This window comes from Ochotona curzoniae, unplaced genomic scaffold (assembly GCF_017591425.1).
Source record: "Ochotona curzoniae isolate NIBS_2020 unplaced genomic scaffold, NIBS_Ocur_1.0 scaffold_4701, whole genome shotgun sequence".
Classification (NCBI taxonomy): domain Eukaryota; kingdom Metazoa; phylum Chordata; class Mammalia; order Lagomorpha; family Ochotonidae; genus Ochotona; species Ochotona curzoniae.
Window position 1 is genome coordinate 69,810,692 of NW_024467122.1, and position 19,862 is coordinate 69,830,553.

Below are 19,862 nucleotides of genomic sequence, written 5' to 3' on the forward strand. Positions count from 1 at the left end.
ATGCCCAGAGATGGTCCCGGAGGCATTATTTATAATAGTGGAGAATGGAAGCAATTTGAATAATAATAAATAATGTGTGCCGAGGCTATTAAAGCCGCGGGCATGTTATTCATGTATTTCTCCTCTTTAAATGAACCTGTGAATGAGGCATACCAGTCTCTGTGTTACAGATGTGCTCTGAGGTCATGGGGACTTGGCCAAGGCCACACAACAAGTCAGGGAGTGGCAGAGCTGGGATGCGAACCCAGGTCTGGGAGGCCATATTCACCCACCACCTTAAGCCACCTCCTGGTGAAGTGAGTGAAGCCCATATCCAGGAGGGGAAGGTGGAGAGGTATTCACCTGTTTTCCAAAGCATTTAATGACACAAGGTTAAGTGTACTAAGCCCATACTATGCAAAGTCACCATCTAAAACAGAACAAAAAGAGGAGAAATGAGGCAGAGAAGGATCCGGAATGAAGAATGAACAAACGATGACAAGATGGCTTTTGTGTTTACCTCTGCTTGAGAAATGGAGTGATTCTGTTGTTGTTTTTTAATGTCTCTGCCATCTCTAACTTTCCCAAACTGAGCATCCATCATGTTTATAATCAGATGCACAGCAATAAAAGCTGCAAATATAGCAAAGCGAGGAACGGCGGGGTTGATGAGCAAATGTTTGAAGACTTTCTCATCTTCATGGTTCTAGAAAGTTCCTCCCTGTTCCCCCAGCACTATAAGGGGTGACAGCTGCCCACTGACCCAAATGGGTACCATGGAGCTCCACTTGTTGGCCCTGACCCCCAGCCAGTTGAGGGGGGTGGCGGTGCTCTCTCACAGCCTGGCAGGTTCCAACTTGCCTGGGACAGTGGGTTGGGGTGGAAGAGCTCCTCTGAGATTCAAGGTTATGCATCAGCTCAGTCAAGGTTATAAAGTCTGACCTGCTGGGACTCAGGAGTGACCAGTGAGCTCTGCTCAGCCCTAGAGACTCTGAAAGGACTTGGGCACCTTTCCTGCCATTCCAACCAACAAACAGATCCTTGGGATTTCTTTGCCACGTGAGGGTCCTGCTGGATGGAGCCCCTGCCCCAGAGCAGCTCTCAGATCACCCCATGCATGCCAGATAGGCATCCCCTGAAGTGCAGGTACACCTCCTTGTACGCTGCATTTCCTGCCTTTGACCACAGAGGCCAAGGAATGTGTCAATGTGCCAACTCTGATACTCAGAGGCTCCAAAACAAACCTGAAATCATCCTTCGAAAAGGAGAAAGAGAAAGGAAAAGAGAGGGAGAAAGAGAGAAAATTCCTGTCTACTGAGTCCTTCTCAAAATGCCCTTAAAGATCGGGGTTACACTGGGCAGGCGGCAGAACTGGAAGCTGCAAACTCCATCCAGGTCTCCCACGTGGGTGGCGGCAGCCCAGGGACTTGAGCTGCCACCTGATGCCTCCCAGGATCTGCCTTTGCAGAAAGCTGGAGCCGGGAATCAAACTCAGCATCACAGTAGGTCTGATGTCTTTACCACCAGGCTAGGCACCCCACTGTTTGCGATTCTATTTTCTTAGCTCAATTACATGTCTTATAAAGATTCCAGAGGCCCAGTGAAGAGAGGACGGCAAACAGTGGTCCACCAGCTGCCATCCCTGTGGTCAACACCTGTACTCCTCAGTGGGGCACTCATGGACCCCCTGTCCTGGCCCACTGATCACCTCCACAGATGGTCCTTAGGTCACACAGTGGGTCAAGGACTGCTGGCAAGGTCAAGCCAAAGTCACAGTTGCTTATGTTTAGGCTGGCTCCCTCCTTTCTGCTTTTATCTCTCTTTTCTCCAGACATGGATTAATCACCAGGTAACAGGAGGGTGAAAAGGCAGCAAGGTGGACAGCTTTTCACAGGGGGGTTTTCTGCCTTTCTTGTGGCCACGGTGGGATTCCATCAATGCTGCCTCTGTCGGTGAAATCCAATCTCTCCTGGGTAATATACGGTCCGTGGCTGCCGGAATTGGTCTTGGACACCCCGATTGTGAAGGGGAAGTGAGAGGGGGCTTGTCACACTGACTAGCGCATTTTCTCAAGGTTATTGCTTTAGGAAGGGAGAGTGGTGCCTTTGTGTGGGCTACAAAGACTTGACAAAGGGAATGGGATATTGGGGACTGCCAGTCACCTCTTCCTGCCCAGGACGTGTATTCAGTCTGAGGAAGCAGTCTGGCCTGAGGCAGGGGTCCGAGGGCAGCAGGGAGGGATTTCTGAAGTCCAGGATTAGGGGAGATCACAGGGCTTTGTGGGGGGTGTGCAGACAGCTCTGCAGACACTGGGCTGGGAAGGGGGAAGGGGAAGGCTCAGCTTCCAGGGACCCCATGTTCCACTTTGTGGGGAGTTGGGATGGAAGTCTCATGTTTCAAGGTCCTGGAGCTTTTTCTCTCCTAGGCTGAAGAGAGGGGATGGACACACGGAGAAAGTGAGGCACACAGAAGGGACTCACACGTCAGATGTGTGCTTAGAGGGGCTTTGAAGCCAGCATTCAGAGGCCTGACCCTCCCTACCCCTACCACTGCCCCAGGACCTGGAGTTGCACTACCTCACAGTTAGTTGGGCCCCTTTGAGAGAGGAGTTAGAGTGGGTAGTAGGCAGTTAGGGTATTCTGGGTCCCCGAATAAAAGAGAATTTCCCCACCATGTCTTGAACTCACCAGAGCACATCTCTTCCAAGGGATAGGGGTGCTATTAGCATATCAATTCTCCACCTGAAGTATCGGCCACTATCTCTGGCCATTGTGGGAGGGCCTCAGGCCGGTCGGTCTCTTTATCATTGAAAGGAGAGCAGGAAGAAGTAATACACATCTGCCTAAGGCCTGGAATGTCCTATGTCTGGCACCTCTGTGGCCTTTTGTCCCAAGGCCAGGTACCATGGAAACTAGGAATTTTCTTTGTTCATGGAGAAACATCTTTGAGGGAAACCTTTAAAAGGTGCATTCCCCACCATTAATACGGGTTCTTCTTCTCTTCCTGCCACTATGGCAGAGGGTTTTGCTTCTTGTCTTCCTGCCACTATGGCAGAGGACTAGGGTTCTTGTCTTCCTGCCACTATGGCAGAGCACTGGGGTCCTTTTCCTCCTGCCACTGTGGCAGGGGGTGAGGGTCCTTTCTATCTCAAAACCCCCTCCCGTCGCTAGGACGGGAGTTTTCTTTTCTCGGCCTTTCTAATAAATCCTGCTTTAAAACTAAACTGTGTCCGCATGAAAATTCTTCTTTCCTGCGAGACAAGAATTTGAGGTTGCTGCCATACTCGGAGTAAAAAATCCTGCAACACCTTGAGACGGCTCCATCATGGGGCAGAGGCTCAGAGGAAGGGAATGGATTTGGGGGGTCCATTTGGCTCTTGCCATTCATGACAGCCCAGCCAAGTGCGGCAGGTGGCAGCTCAGCCTCACACAGCTCTCCCTAACACTCGGCCTGGTCCACAAACGCATTCGGTAGTCAGAAACGAGCAGTGGTTGGAGGGCTGCTTCTGGCCACCTATGAATCTTGCTCCTGGTTCTGCAGTGTGCCAGCCACTGCAAGGGTTGAGGAAGCCTGAACTGGATCCTCTCTCACACGTGGTGGGCATCAGGTGCTCAGGCACGAGGGCAGTGTATCAAGAGCAAGAGCAAAATAGGGTCATCAGGGGGTGTGGGCTGTGGAAGTCCAACTCCGAGATTGCTGCTACCAGTGCTGAGCCAGGAGGCAACACAGCCAGGCTAGTCCGACCACCGGGATCCTTCAGGAGCTCCCCACGTGCAGGTTCTGAGGAGCCCAGCCTGGGAGATGGGCCTGCAGGGGGTGCAGGGAGTCCCAATTGCTGAGACTGCTGGCTATTGGCTTCCATCCCTGCGACAAGACAGGCGCTTAAGCAAACACTCATTAATATTGGATGTGCTGAGATTAGCGATGGGGAAGAGGGAGTCCTTCAGATTAATAATGCAGTGAGGACTCCTTCAGAGGCAGGAGAAATTATGCCGGGTGCGGTGGCGCAGGCCTGGGAGGGAAACAATAGCTCTGCAGTCCGGGGTGGGAGGGGCCGGGTTGGAGTTCTAGGGTAGGGCCCCTTTCCCCCACTCTACCCTGACCCCAGCAGCAGCCTGGCCTCCTCTTCCTGAGAGGGTCTGGGGCCTCCCAGCAGGGGATGGATCACGTGGGTCTCTGGTGTCAAGAGGCTTGGAGCTTTCACCCTGCCCTCCAGCCCCAGCCCACCTCCTCCAGTCTTCCGGGATCAGAGGCTGTCTGCACAGAGCCCTGGGTCACCTATGAAGGTGGATGTGTCACACTGCCATGGTATGTCTAGAGTGTATGAAACAGAGACATGCCTCATCTCCATAGTGGTCTGGTAATGACAGGGACAGAGCAGAAGGTGCCCAGTGTGGGCAGACTCCAGTCCTCAGCCCTGATGGCTACACCTGCTGGAGATGCCTTCCTATCGAAGCTCAGCCCTGCAGGCACACAATATTTGTTGAATGAATGACCAATTGAATGCACAGGTTCCACTCAGGCCATCTCTGCTGGGCCCCTCTGGACACTCCTTCCCAACATGCTGTGCCTGCCTGGCACCAGCCCAGCCGCTCAGCCCCAGGGACTGAAGGCTACTGGTGATGAAGCCATCCACACCTGAAAGACACCTCTGTTTGCAATCCCCAGGGGCTCTGTGTGGTGTGTCAAAAACCAAAAGCTGCAAGGGGAAGAAAGGCTGAGGCCTAGCAGTGTCTGTCACTGGGGACAGGGCTACAGGCACTGCCCCCAACTGTCCCGAGCTGCCCACTGGCCCAGGAGAGAAAAGGGACCCAGGGGATTCTCCATGTTGCTGACCAGAGGGAAGTCTTGACCGCTGGGGCTTGCAGCAGGCAGCACCAATGGGTGCTGGGTGGCAGTAGCCCAGGACAGTGTCAGCTCTTCAGGTTCAGGCTCCTTTGCAAGCAGGGGTAGAGCAAGGCCATACAATGCTGCCCCTTGCCAAGGCCCGGCTGAAGGACTTTTCTTTCCTCTGCCTCTACCCAGGTCAGAAGAAGCCATGCAGATTTTTAAGGTGGAATTGATTTTGGTGGCCCAAGTCCTTTCCTGTAACCCATGTGGCTGGTCCTGCCTTGAGTTATTTGCTCTGTGTGGGGAAAATGCACCTCAATTGCCCAAACTCCAGTAAAGGGCAGCCTTGCCCAGGCCCCACCCCTGCTCCCCTCAGAGTCACCATCCTCATCCCCTACTCCCATGGGTGAGATCTCAGACAGACACATCTCAAGATGCAGGCAGCCAGGTGCCAGGGTGGAGACAGGGGAAACTGCTCTCCCTTTCCATCAGCTGAGTCCTACATGGATCTGGGGATACGGGGTCTGTGAAGCCCCCCCTGCACTTTTCAGCCCACTCTGCCCCAGCTTCCTCCACTTATTTCCAGTTCCTACCTGACGGTGTTGGCAGCATCGCAGGGGCAGGCTAGAGTGCAACCAGGGCCGTGCAGACCCTCAGGGCATAACCGCTCCTGGCAGCTCGGGCCCTTGTAGCCAGGCTCACACTCACAGGCACCGGTGGTAGGTGAGCACTGGCCACCGTTGTGGCAGTCACAATGCTGAGAGCACTGGAAGCCGAAGGTCCCCAGGGGGCACTCCTCTTGGCACCTGTAGGATGACAAAGGGGTCTGAGCTGGGGCTGGGGGCTAGGCTACCTTACCTGCCCTTCAACACCCTTCCAGCATGCGCAACCCTGCAGGCCTGGATCTGGGGTGCTCCACTCCCCCCAAAAGCCTCCTCCAGGAATGTACACCAGGATTTAGCTCCCATGGATCTGTTTTCCCCTTCCCAGCAGCAGCCATGACTGAAATTCATCCTGTGACACAGTAAGCCCCCAGAGCCACAGGGGTCTCCAGAGAAATGGGGTGGTCACATGGACTCTACCCTCAAGAATGGGCTAATCCTCCTGAGTGGGCTGTGGAAGCAGCCTGGTCCACATTTACCATGTGTGGCATCGTTGTGAAAGCAGAGAGGGGGTCCTTGCTGTGTATACAGAGCCTGCTAGTGCCTTGGTCTTGAACTTGGCTGCCTCCACAACTGGGAGAGAACATTTCTGTTGTTCGTAACTGACTCAGTCCCTGGGACTTTCACAGGCACACAAATGGATGAAGACAAAATGCAACATGAAACGCACCCACCCCCAAACTGTGGAACCTGCACTCCAGGGACACGAAGTTTCCCAGGGGGCATTGCCATTCACCTCCAGAGCTTATTCACCTGCCTAAGCTGAAGCTCTGATCCCAGAAACCAATGGCTTTGGGGCTTTGGAAATACAGTTGCACATCTCCGATATCAAATCCACCCGGAAAACCAATGATTTGTTGTGGCTCTCGGTGCTTCTCATTCTCAGTGAAATGTGACTGATGTACTTCACGACCCATTGGCATTGTGGACTTGGAGCAATGGGCGCTGTCACCTTCAGGCCCCGTTTTCTGAGTCTTCAGGGTACAGGGTGTGGCCTCTCCTGGGTCTCCTCCCCCCAGGGAAGAACTTCTCAGGGTGGAAGAGGTGGCTTCTTGCAGTCAGACTAGGGGCGAGTTCCTCTTTCTTGGGTTGTGCCCAGTGGGGACAGGGTTCAGCAAGAGCCAATCGGTCTCATCAGCCCTCACACCAAGCCCCAACCCCTTTGCATGGATCCCAAGTGCTAAAGATCACTCTTCCCAGACCTGGGCTGCGCATGCGTGTGGGAGATGTGGCTGCTGACACCCTGGTTGCCTAGAGAGACTCGCTACCTGTGACCTCAGCCCAGGGGATGCAACTTCATTAGCACAGTACCCAGGGCCTGGCAAGGGAAGGGGGTATGGGCGGCTCCCAAACATGGTGGGAAATGGCTTCTGGCCCTGGGTGGTTTTGGCTCATCCATCTCTGGTGCAGATATTGGAGAATTTGACCTAAAGCTCTGACACCTGCTTCCTCATCATAAAATGAGATTATAACAAACCTCCCATTGAGTTGTTTGAGGATTAAATGAGAGGCTGTGTGTAAGGGCTCAGGAAGAAATGTTACTTATTATCATCACTCCTGTTACTATTGCTTTCTCTGGCTCTTTGAACACCCAGGAAGTCTCTGAGCTTTGCTCACCTCAAGGCCAGGAGACACCTGCTGCTGCTTGCTCCCTTTCTCTAGAACATTCCTGCTCACTCCTGTCCAGTAGCAAGCCATGGGCCTAGCCCGGAACACAGCATGCCACTTCCCCAGCCCACTGTATTTTGGGGGGAAGGAATGTGTGACTGAATCTACTGCCCCAGAAAACAAGATCTGTAGAGGAAGTATTGGCAAGCTAATTCATTTACATAAACAGCCATTTTTTTCCCCACTCACAATTCAAACAACTTATTTATTTAGAGATCAAGCAACGACTGCTAATGAATTTTCCACAAAGCATGCTAATAACGGGGCCCTTGGAACAGAAGGGTAATCACAGCAGGAATTAGCTTTCTACTTAAACATCCTTCCTTTGCAACATATCCATCTAATGTGTCCGATATTGCCATTAACAACCAGATACATTGCTCAATTAAATTAGAAAATGAGCTGCAGAGCCCTCGTTACATTTCGTGTTTAATTTGCACTGGATTCTGTCTATCCAGGGAGGCCTGTGTGATTATGCCCGCTCAAGTTTAATATGCTTGCGATGATTTGGGGTGGCTTGATGCAGCTGTCACCGACAAAATTAATGGAAGCAATTTTACAAAATATTAAACACCAGGCAGCCCGTTTCGCTGGGAAATACCAGCACTACCCAGCCCTCCAATGGCGGGACCCTCCTGTGGTTGATGGGTAAGGCTTGCCAGAGGGGACTCATTGGCCTTGGGGATTTCTCTGGCCCAGGTTCATGTGCCAGGCTCTCATAGGACACCTTGGCAGTGAACCTGAGTGCATCGATGAGGTGGGGTCCATTGCTTGTAACTAGCCAGAAGTGGGTTGTATTTCAGATCTGAAATAAGTGACTGGGTCAGTAGAAATTGTTCTTCCTTGGATACTGCCCCTTGCTTGGTGATTCGGACACATCTGCATGGTCAGGGGTCGCAGCAAAGGTAGGAAGGTGGTCAGGGTGCCAGTCCTAGTCCCCATATGCCACACCTACTTCTTGGTGCCAAGGGATGCTCATGCAGATATGCACAGAGATCTGATCTGGCTCAGAAGAACGCAGGCTGAATCCAAGGCTGACAGCCAATTTCTTTTCTGGACATCACTGAGAATACAGGCCGACTCCAGTGAGATCTACTTCGCTGCATTGGTTGACTCAGCCTCGATCCTTGTTCTTGGATGTTACCCAGGCAGGGGAGGCCAAGGGAGGGTAAACACTTGTCTCCTTGTCTCCATTTTGGAGGCTGCCATGAAGCACAATCCTCCGCTTCCCAGTGCCCTAACCTCACAAGGAGCATGACAACATCCTCTTTGCTGTCCCTGTCTGCTCCAAGGATCGCTTGTTGTTGGGCTCACGTCTTCCTGCAGCCCCAGATGCACTCGGCAGCCAACACGCAGGTTGCTGCCACCGATCCTACCTGTGCCCTGGCATCTTCCTGCTGCACCAGCACACGTGTACACAGGCCTTTCTGCTAGGCTGCTTTCATTCTTCAAGGCGGGAGAACTGTTTGTGCACACTCAGCTTCTTAGAGCTGCCAGTGCCATTGCCCTCTTGGTTTAGAATGGGGAGTGGGTAGCAGGTACTGGCCTCCTCCCTCCAGGTAAAGCAACACAAATTCAGGGCTCAAGCTGCTGTAGCAGGTGGGGCTGGACTGGAGGAGTGTGCTGTGCAGGGCCAGGGTGGATGAGCTGGTGACCGCCACCTGCTGGAGGGGAGTATAAACACGACCATGGACAGCTGCAGAGGCAGCTGGGACCCAGCCTTACCTGTCGCCCATGTAGCCGGCTGTACAGTGGCACTGTCCAGTCACGTGGTCACACTGCCCTCCGTGGTGGCAAGGGCAGTCTTGGCTACAGTTCTGGCCGAAGGTCCCTGGAGGGCAGGGCTGGGCACACACAGCTCCCTGAAACAGAGGTGGTAATACACACATGGGGATGCTTCAGAACTGCCATACTGAGGTCACACACATGCCTGTGAACAGCATGGCTCCTTTTCCTCTTCCTTCCCCCACTTCTGCCATCACCCCTAGTTTCCAGTGGAAGCAGAGAACTGAATGCTGTGACTCCATCTTAGAGATGGGAAAATGGAGGCCAGTTCGCCCAGCCAGTTCTTCAGCACATTTCCAATGAGTGCCTGCCGAGTGCCCAGGACTGAATTTAGAGACCAGGGCTATGAAGCCCAAGGATGCCTTGATGGCTGTTCTCTCAGTATAGGGGCACGGTGCTGAGTCTTCTCCCATGGGAATGCCACCAGTGCTGGTGTGGAGATACACACTCAACTCTCCCTCTTCCCCCACCTGGCTAAGGTGAGGATAGCAGTGCAGGGGGTGCGGAGGCCATCCATGTGCCGGGTCAGAGGGGACAGAGGAGAGGGGTAGGCACAGCCAATGGAGGTGCAAAAATGCTCCGGGTTCTGTTTCCTCAGCCATGCCAGGCAAGGGCAAAGGGATGGTAGGAGACCTTGATGGCACTAGAGGATGGGACCACCAGGACCCCAGACAATTTCAGGAATCAGAGACACGGAGACTCTCTGAAGGAGGGGTATGGAGGTGAGAACGGGATGGTGGAAGCATCTGAAAGAGCGGGAGCTGCAGCAAGATCCCTATCCTTTGCAGGGGTGGGGCCTATGGGCTGTGCACACAGGGACACAGGCCTAGCTGAGGATTGGGGTGGAATTCTACATGAACAGCAGAGGGCCCCTCTGCTCTCTCGCTACTCAGCTCCCAGAATGCTGAGGACCAGGCCATATCCTCAGCGTGGGGTTTGAGGTTATTTTCTAGAAACACTGATGAGCATGAGTGTCAACCCCAGCCAGCAAGGCTGGTGTCTCCCTCCTCCCTAGGCCTCCAGCTGGCTTTGCTGAAGTTTGTCTTAAAACCCCAGTGGACTTCACACGGACTCTCACAGAAAGAAGTCAGATACACATGTGGACATAAGACACAGAGCAAACAGGGACTGCTCTGGGAGCAAAACAAACTTAAAGAGAAGGAGAGGTCAGCACCATGGAGTTATGGATAAAGCTGTCACCTGCAGTGCGAACATCCCACATGGGTGCCAGTTCGAGTCCTGGCTGCTCCACTTCCAATCCAGCTCCCTGCTAGAGAGTGTGGGAAAACAGCACAGGATGATCCAAGTGCTTGGGCACCAGCACCCATAAGGGAGAGCTGGCAGGGAAACTCTTGGCTTCAGCCTGGTCCAGCCCTGGCCATTGTAGTCATCTGAGAAATGAACTAGAACATGGAAGATTGTCTTTCTTTGTAACCCTGCCTTTCAAATAAATAAAATAAATAAATAGAGAGGCTTTACTGTAATAAAGATGAGTATTGTTAGGTAGTGATGAGGGGATGTTATATCCATGCAAGAACAGCGTACAGAGTTCTACAAAAGGAGAGAGCCAGGTGCTGGTGTGCTGTTGTAGTACGCTGATCCTCCGCCTGTGGTGCCAGCAGCCCACATGGGCTCTGGTTTGTGTCCCAGTTGCTCCACTTCCTATCCAGCTCACTGCTTATGGCCTGGAAAAGCAACAAAGGATGGCTCAAGTCCTTGGGTCCCTGCACCCATGCAGGAGACCTGGAAGAAGCCCCTGTCTCCTGGTTTCATACCAACCCACTCTGGTCATCACGGCCATTTGAGTGAAGCAGCAGATGAAAGATCTTTCTCTCTGGGTGTCTCTCTTCTCTCTGCAGATGTACATTTCCAACAATCGTAGCTACAATAAAAAAAACTTTTTAAAAACCTTAGTTGTGAGCAATGGCCTAGATTGCATTGTACCTAAGCAAGTGTTACACTGCTGGGAAAAAAGCAGCTAAGAGCTGGTAGATATCCTGGACCTGTTTAATGCCAAATCTGTGTTAACCATACCAGTGTGCCAGCAGAGTTGCCTAGCCCATTGTATTTTTTTTAAAGATATGTGGGGACAGATGCCAGCATGCTAACAGAAAGGGTCTAGGGACCCATGCGTGACTGTGTGTGGGCCCTGGTAGGCAGGCAGGGTCCCAGTCTGACACAGCACACTGCTAGAGGACTGGGCATGGGGGGCTATGGATTGCTCAGGGAAGCAGTTCTGGAGAAACATGAGAGGGAGGACTGCTGAGGGAGAACATATCAGTAAGGAGTGACTTCTGGAGGACCTCCACCAACCTGGCTACTGCACTTGCAGGTAAATGAGGGAGCTGAGACTAGGTGGTTTAGAGGAAGGAAATCGGAGGACCTTTACGGGCCAAACCAATACACCCACCCACAGGGGGATCTGAACTGGGATTGCTGGAATCAACCACCACCTACCAGTGCACACAAGTCATTGCTTGGGGGCCTGCCTGGCAAGGCTCCACCACAGCACCTTCCAGTGAGTGCTGGGCCGGGGATAGACCATGTTAGGCTGGGCCATGACACTAACCTGCTCATGACAGAACTGGGTCTGGGAGCAGTTTGTGTGGGACTGTGGGCTCACCCCTGTAGGATTACCCTACCAGCTGGTTAGCTCAAGAGCTGGGGGTAGTAACGGGCTGAGCACCACTCATGGGTACTGGGGTTGAGAACAGGCTGGTCTGGGCCAGGCTAGAGCATCCAGAGGCACATCCAAGAATTGGGTGTGGAGTAGGTTGGGCCTCAACATTACCCAGCACACACAAAGGCCAGAACAGAGGGGGAAAACTATGCTGGATGAGGCCCTAGCATCTACCAGCACAAGTGAGATCTGGGTCTGAGGGTGGGCCTAAGGGGATTGTGGAGAACTCCCCTAGTGGGCCGTATCTGCCATTGGTGAACATGCTGATAAGCATATAAGTCAGGGCTGGGTGTCAGGCCAGACAGGGCTGCTTCACCTGTTGGCAGGTGTGTTGGTTGGTTCTGTAGGGGGTAGACCAGGTAGGGCCAGGCTAACGGTAGCACACTGGCACGTGTAGGAGCCAGGATGGGGTGTGGGCTATGCTAAGCTAGGTAGGCTATCACACCTACCCATTTGCATGAAAACCAGGGTTGGGGGCAGGCTAGACAGGTTTAGGCTATAGCACATACCAGTGAAAGTCAGGGTTGGGAGCAGGCCAGGCCAGGCCAGGCCAGGCCAGGCCAGGCTGTAGCACCTGATGGTAAAGACCAAGATGGGTGATGGGTTATGCTGGGTTGGTTAGGGCTACCACTGGCATGTGTAAGATCTGTGGCTGGGAGCAAACTTGTTTGGGGAGCAAAGGGGATACCCCTACTGGGCCTTGTTCCCACTGATGAGCCCAACAGCCAGAATGTTGGTGTTGAACTGGGTTGGACATGGCTGTAGCATTCCTCGGCATGGGTGTGGATGGGGTCTGGGATATACCAGACTGGGCTAAGCTCCAGTACCCACTGGTGCTTACAAGAGCCAGAGTAGGTGTAGGACAGGCTGGGCTAGGTCTCTGTGCCCACTGAGCCACATGAAAGCTGGATCTGGAGATGGACCAGGCATGGCTGGACTGCAGCACCGAACAACAAGAGCTGAAATGGGTGTGGGATGGCTGGACAAGGCCACTGTTCCTGCCAAGACAGGAAGTGGGTCAAGTCAGGCCAGACCGAGGACCCACAAGAATGTGCAAGTTCTGCCACTGGGATGAGACTTCATAGAGGAGCTTGGGGATCTCCTCTGTCAGGATGCAGTCCCTGCAGGTGAGCACAAGAACAAAAGTTGGGAACAGCCTAGACTAAACTAGGTTACAGCACCAGATGACATATGTGTGACTCAGATCTGGGGAGCAGACCAGGCTGGACCAGTTAATAAGACCCACTGACAGATATGAAAACCAGTACGGGGTGCAGGATAGTCAAAATTGGGCCACAATGCTAGCCAGTTCACATTAGGGCTGGGACTACAGGATGGTTGGGTTGGGCTAGGGTGTAGCACCCTCCAGCATGAGCCAAAACTGGGGGCAGGCCAGGCTGAGCCAGGCTGAGCCAGGCTGCATCACCAGCTGGTGTATGCTGGGGTGAGGCAAGCAATGTTAGACTGGGTTATAACGCCCAGCCGCACAAATAAGATGGGGGGCAAGCCCAGCAGGGGAGCTGTTGGCCACTGCTCTTGCTGGTAGATGTGAGAGCTGGGACTGGGGGCAGACCAGGCCTGACAGGGCTACAACACCTATTGGCCTGCATGTGAGCTGGGTTAGGAGGAAGAATCAGGCTGGGCTAAGTGACTATGTCCACTGGTGCATACATGAGCTAGAGTAACTATAGGCTGATTGGGCTTTGCCATAGCATTCAGCTGGCAAGTGTTGGGAACGGAAGCAAGTCCTGTCAAACTAGACTGCAGAGACTGGGAGACTGGGAGAGTGCAAGATCTGGGTTTGAGAGCAAAACATTAGGGAAACAGTGGGCACCTCTCTGATGGATTGCAACTCTCATTGGTGAGCATGAGAACCTGGGTTGGGGTGGGCGTGGCTAGACAGATGGTGGTACCTGCCAGCATGAGTATGAGCTGGAGAGTGGAACTGATTGGGTTGAGCTAGGCTTCAATGCTCTTTGATTTGTGTGAGAGCTGAGTGGATATGGGACAGACTGGACCATTCCACTGCACATACTACCATGAACAGCAGCTAGAGCTGGGGGTGGGCATAATGGGAGGTTTTTGGGGGTCACTCTGACTAGGTGTCATTCCTACTGGTATACATCAGGGCCAGGTATGTGATGGGCAGGGTTAGGCTGGGCCACAGCATCCATTGGTTTGTGTATGAGATGGGGCTGCGGACAGAATTTACCAGGTAACTGCAGCCACCGATGTGTGTGTAGGCTGATGTGGGTGATGAACTGAGCCAGACCCCACACTGCCTGGCACACACAGGAATGAGGCTGGGATCGCCACTGGCAAGGTTTCTTTGGGCACCTTCCCCTCAAACTGAATCACTGGACTCAGAACTCAAACCATGGTGAAAATCACAGGTTATGTGGTCTGACCATGGAGTCCCATGGAGGGACCTTGAAAGGATTTCCTCCATCTTGGAGCAGTGAAATCAACAGTCTCTCAGAATTACCCAAATCACTTCAGCAGTATCCTTGGAACATGCTCCACATCAGGGACCATGGGATGACACAGGGTGACCTTCCACCTTTCCTGGGTACTAATGAGGGAGTGGCACTCTCCCCTTCTCTCCCAGTTTCCCCAGATACAGCAAGAAAAAAGGAGATTGGAGGAAGCTGTCTCATCCACTTTCCCCCATTTCTTGACCCTCCTCACCCTAATTGGTGGTTCACATAGGCATGCATCCCTCTCAACTATGTAAATATGATCAAAACTAAAATGAATTTGTTACTTAAAAAAAAATATTTTGTAAGAGTGAGAGCACGCCAGAAAACAATGTGAAGTTCTTGAAAGTGAAGGTGGGAAAAAATTGAAAATTGCAATAAATAAGTTGGGAAATAAAGTGGGAAAAATCTCCTACAAAGTAGAAAAGGAGAAAGAGAATAGTAAGGGAAATATAGCAACATTCAAGGACTAATCTCCAAGGTCTGGCATCTAATTAGCAATTCTCTCACACAGTGGACAGAGAAAATAAAGGTGAGTAAAAGAAATGGAAAATGTAAGACGATCTCGCAGACTGGAAGGAAGGGGAGCTGGGATTTCTGAACTGAAAGAACCCACAGAGTGCCCAGAAAAATCCAACCAAACATCAAGACATCACTGTGGATTTTTGCATCTGCACAAAGAAATAATCCTTTAAGTTTTTAGAAAGAGGGCCACATTTAAAAAAAAAAAAAGCCAGGAGTCAAAGACTGCTAATTAGAATTTCAGAGAGAATGAAGCATTACCTTCAAGATTCAGAGAAAAAATCATTTTCTTAGGATTCTACACCCATCTGGACTAACACTCAGTGGGAGAATCAATAAAGACGTTTCAGACTTGAGCAGCTTTGAAAAGTCTATTTTAGTTTTAGATTGATTTATTTATTTAAAAGGCAGAACAAGAGAGAGAGAGAGACAGAGAGAGACAGAAAAAATATGAATGTTTGATTCACTTCTTCACTTCCCAAATGGCCACGATGGACAGGACTGGGCCAGGCCAAAGCCAGGAGCCCAGAGCTCCATCCAGGTCTCTTACCTGGGTGACAGGTAAGAGCCTTCATCCACTGCCTTCCCAGGTGCATCAGCAGGAAGCTGGATCTGAAGCAGAGCAGTTGAGACTAGAACCAGCACTCCAATATAAGAGGTTGATGTTACAAGTGGCACAACAGTGACCTCAGGCCTCAAACAATGAACTGGTTATGAAAATCTCAGCAAAGCTACTAGGGTAGTTTCCTTTCCCATCAGTAAAAATTTTCCAAAAGAAAGCCACAAGTTCCAGAAATCATGGAGCACAACAAGACAGAGGTGAGAGATAAGCTGGGATGAAGGTGAGAGAGTCCCAGACAACAGGCAGGCAGGCAGGCAGGCAGCAGCCTGGGGAGAGAATTCAGACTGGGCCGAAGCACCAAACTTCTGACAGGCTGCCTCACAACCAAGCAAGACCAGGTACGGACTGGACAGGCCTCTGACCTGCAGGGCCTGGCTAAGGGGTTTCAGAGTGCTGTTGGAATTCAGGGTTATGAGAGTGACAATGTATGTGTGGACCTCATAACATACATGTTGCAAGAAGCTTTAACCATAAGTCATTCCTTAGTTCTGTTAGAGCGTGGGGAAGGGCTGCTGGTGTTGTGTGTGGGAGAACAGAATTTTATTCTATGGCAGAAAGTCAGTAGATGCCAGAAAGACAAAAGTCAAAAAATGGTAGTGATGTTGTCATCTGGGGGCTAGTGTTATGGCATAGTGGGTTAAGCCTTAGCATCCCAGAAGATCTCTAGTTCAAGTTCCTGCTGCTCTACTTGTGATTCAGCTCACTGCTGATGTGCTTAGGAAAGCAGCAGAAGATGGCTCAAGGCCTGGGCCCCTGCATAGACATGGGAAACCCAGAAAGATATCTAGTTTTGGACTGGCCCAGCCCCTACAGTTATGGACTTCTGGGGAGTAAACCAGTAGATGAAAAATTTCTTTCTCTCTCTCTCTCTGTCTCTGTCTCTCTGTCTCCCTCAGTCTCTTCCTTTGTCTGCCACTGTGCCTTTCAAATAAATAAATAATTTTTTTATTAGTTATCTATGGAGAGATATACCAGAAGAGAGGTGGGTGTTTACTTCAGGGCTTAAGACGTCGCTTGGGATGCCAGCATCCCAATGGGAGTTCCTGGGTTCAAGTCCTGGCTCCTCTTCTAGCTTGTTGCTTGTGATCTGGGGAGGCAGCAGGTGAGGGCTCAAGTTCTTGGGTCCCTGTCACCCACATTGGTGACGTGGTTGTTGGCTTTAAGCTGACTAAGACCCGGCTAATGTGGACATTTTGGGAGTGTACCAGTGAATAGAAGATCTCGCCATCTTGTCTATCATTCAAATAAGTGAATAAAAACAGAATGATAGAAGAAACAGCTAAAAGATTTGAGAGTGGGGATCAGCACATTGGCTCGGCTGACTAATATTCCACCTCCAAGCACCAGATTCCCATATGGACAACAGTTCATGTCCTAGCTGCTCCATTTCCCATCCAGCTCCCTGCTTGTGGCATGGGAAAGCAGTAGAGGATGGCCTAAAGTCTTGATACCCTGCACCCACATGAGAGACCCAAAAGAAGCTCTGGGCTCCTGGCTTTGGATCAGTTCAGCTCCAACTGTTACAACCATTTGGGGAGTGAACCAGCAGATAGAAGATCTCTCTCTCTCTCTCTCTCTCTCTCCTTTCTGTAAATCTTCCTTTCCAATAAAAATAAATAAACAGGGCTTTCAAAAAAGTTTTGAGAGTGCTGTGAGGGATTTGTGAACATTTCCTTAGGAAGGTGGAACACTGCCTGCCCCTCCTACCCCTGAGCTATTCTTCAACTTCACAATCATACATCTGGACCTTGGGTCACAAGTCTCCCTGCCCTCCAGCCACTCACACTCACAGTCATTTCTCTGACAGAGACCAAGGATGATTTCCAATTAATGAATCAATTAGTGCAGCACAAAGCTATTAAGCACCAATAACTGCCAATCCATGACCAAGCAGGTTTACTCGGAAACATTGTGCCTGGCCCAAGTCATCTTTCAAGATCACCCAATTTCCTTGAGATGAATGAAGTGGGAGGCCTTGTAGCTGGGATTTCTGTAGACACTGGGAGGGTGGGGAGCAGGGTGGAAAAGGAGGCCGAGAGGCAGAGGCAGCAGGGGTGAGTAGAGTACACCTGTCAGAGGAGGGGTTGGGTGGGTAGGGAGAGGGAGGGAGGCGGCCTTTCTCCTGCACCCAGCAAGCTCTGGGTGGTCTTCCAGCTTCTGTCTTGGTCAGTTCCCTGCCATCTTGGGCTGAGGAAGGACACAGCCTGGGAAAGCATGTGGGTCAACTTGCTTATTCCTTCCACTTAGGCAGTGTCAGGCTCTCTCACGCGCTCTCTATCTCTCTCTCTCTCTCTCTCTCAGACACACACACACACACACACACGCTGCAGACAAGCTGCAGACTCAGTCTGAATCCCTAGGTTCCTCCTTGACCATGAGTTCCTGGGGGCTGGAGACATTGGACTCCTCGGGCTTCCTGTGGCCTTCCTGGGGAGGAAGAAGAACGTGGGAGTCCAAGGCAGGGCGTGACTCAGGTCCCAGCTCTGTGTTCTGGCAGATAGGCCTGCTGGGACAAGCTGTGGGACTGTTCCGAGCCTCAGTTTCCCCATTTGCAAAATGGGATGGTAATACTGCCCCGCTGCATCCTCCAAAGCCCCGGTCTCTCAGAAGGTTATAAGGAGGTTAGGGGAAGTAGAGAGGTAAGCAGTGGGCACCAAAGGGGTGGATAGAAGCCCTGTGATGAAGAGAGAACCAATGCTGAATTGGCTGCTGCTGGTGGGTGAGCAGGCACAGCCGACTCAGCTTCCAAGAAGGCCACAGTGTCCCTCTTGCTTCCACAGACTGGACTGTGTCAATTCCTCAAAGGTACTCCTGACTCCTGAGCACCCCAACTGTGGGTATATTGTGGGGTAGGGCCCTTACACAGGTCAAGCAGTTAGAAGTGGGTCCCACAGAGGTACCCAGCCCAAGGTGACCTTACAAGAATAAGGGATTACGATGGACCCCCCAGAGCAAGGACCCCAGGAGGACACAGAGCCTTGGACTTGAGGTTTGCAGACCTGAGGACAGCAGGTATCAGTGTGTGTCTTCACGGAGGTGGGCAGGGACAAGGTGGGATATGGTGACCATATGGCTTGTCCAAACCCAGAAGAGGACATAAGGCCAGGCCAGTGTGCCTGGAAGACAGAATCTCTCCATTCTTCCCAGCTGCTTGCTGCCCTGGGAAGCACAGATGCCCTCATATGTGTGCTATAGAAACAGCTGGATCCCAGGCAGCCCTGGGCCTCCAAGGATTGTCCTTCCCTAACCTGAGTGCCCCTCGGGCCACAGCCTCAGCTCTGGAAACCACTCTGGCCTTGACAGCTGATCCTGCTGCAGCTCCTCAGCTTCTGTTCTGGCTTGGCACTGCTTTTATGTGTGAGCCTGTGTGAGCCTGCATGTGCCTGTGTGTACTTATCTATGCACCTGTGTGCATCTACGTGTGTCTGTGTGTACATCTGCATGTGCCTTGGTGTGCCCGTGTCCATGTATGTACCTGTGTGTACCAGGTATGCACACGCACACCACCAGACTAGGAATTCTGAGGTGAGTCCTACCCATACTTCCTACCTTGCCATCTGTCTCCAGGGCCCACTGGCAACTCACTATCCTCCCTGGACTTCAGGTGCTGTGGAAAGTGTCAGAGCTCAACAACAGAGGGGAAATGATTCCCCCTCCTGGGCTCTTTGCAAAGGCTTCTCCTGCCTGGGCTCCCCATAGCTGGCCAGTGGAGGGTCCATGTATATTTCTAGGGCCTGGGGGAGAGGGGTGGCAGGAATGTGTAAGGAAGGACCTAGAAGGCCTGAATTCCTGGCAGCCCCTTGCAGGTTTGTACATCACTGCAGTCTGTTGGAGTTGCATGGTAGGAGTTAGCCATCAGATTTAGGTCTTTGAGAGGAGCAACATGTGGCTAATGTGGGGCTAACCTCAGGCAATGGAAGATGTTTAAAGGGTGAGACCCTTCCCTCTGCACCCTGTCCTTGGCCCCAGCTCCCCCGCCCCCCACCCAGGAGGAGCCTGAGGCCGAAGCTGCAGCTTCATTATTCTGCAGCGCTGCATGCACGAGGGGCATTAATAATTCATCCAAATCTGCAAGTTAAATGCTATGTCAAAAATAGAAGTGCAATTGTCTGCGATAACATTAAAAACATAAAGTGCTCAAACCCAAAGTTGCTATTGACAGAATTCCCTGTCATCTGTAAGAACAGGTCCTTCTCTGTATTGGGAAGAAAAAAAAATCCCTCTCCCTCCCTTCCTCCAGCCTGCAGTTCCAGCAGTGGTTCCGGAGGGACCTGGCCAGGGACAGGGGCTGCCTGTAGCCTTCCTCTCCCACGGCCTTCTGCTCCCAACTCACTGCCAGGACCTGGCCGCAGGGAAGTATTTCAGAACCCATTTGGGGAGGAGTCGGGGGGGTGGGGTGGGAGAAGCAGGCAGGAGCGGCAGCAGCCCCTTAGTCCTTCTCAGAAGGGTCAGACACTGGCAAACACAGATGCCTGGCCACCCAGACAAACACACATCAAGGACCAGGATTCCAGCCCCTGCCTTCCTCCTAACCAGCAGTGAGGCCTGGGAGAGTGTTATGTGAAATCTCACCTAGACCCTCCAGACAGGGAATAGTGGGAGCAGGCTCCACTGCACCCCCAAGCTCATACCCCACA

General features: G+C 52.0%; 1 protein-coding gene across 4 annotated transcripts in view; it reads right to left on the bottom strand.

Annotated features, from left to right (window-relative positions):
- Positions 1-19,862, bottom strand: part of MEGF11 (multiple EGF like domains 11) — a 195,783-nt gene that overhangs the window by 44,408 nt on the left and 131,513 nt on the right. For all 4 annotated transcript variants that reach the window (XM_040970080.1, XM_040970078.1, XM_040970082.1 and 1 more), the window contains exons 7-8: positions 8,865-9,001; positions 5,403-5,615 (exon numbers count right to left, since the gene is read on the bottom strand). In XM_040970080.1, the coding sequence (XP_040826014.1) occupies positions 5,403-5,615; positions 8,865-9,001 (350 nt within the window). The remainder of the gene's footprint in view (positions 1-5,402; positions 5,616-8,864; positions 9,002-19,862) is intronic.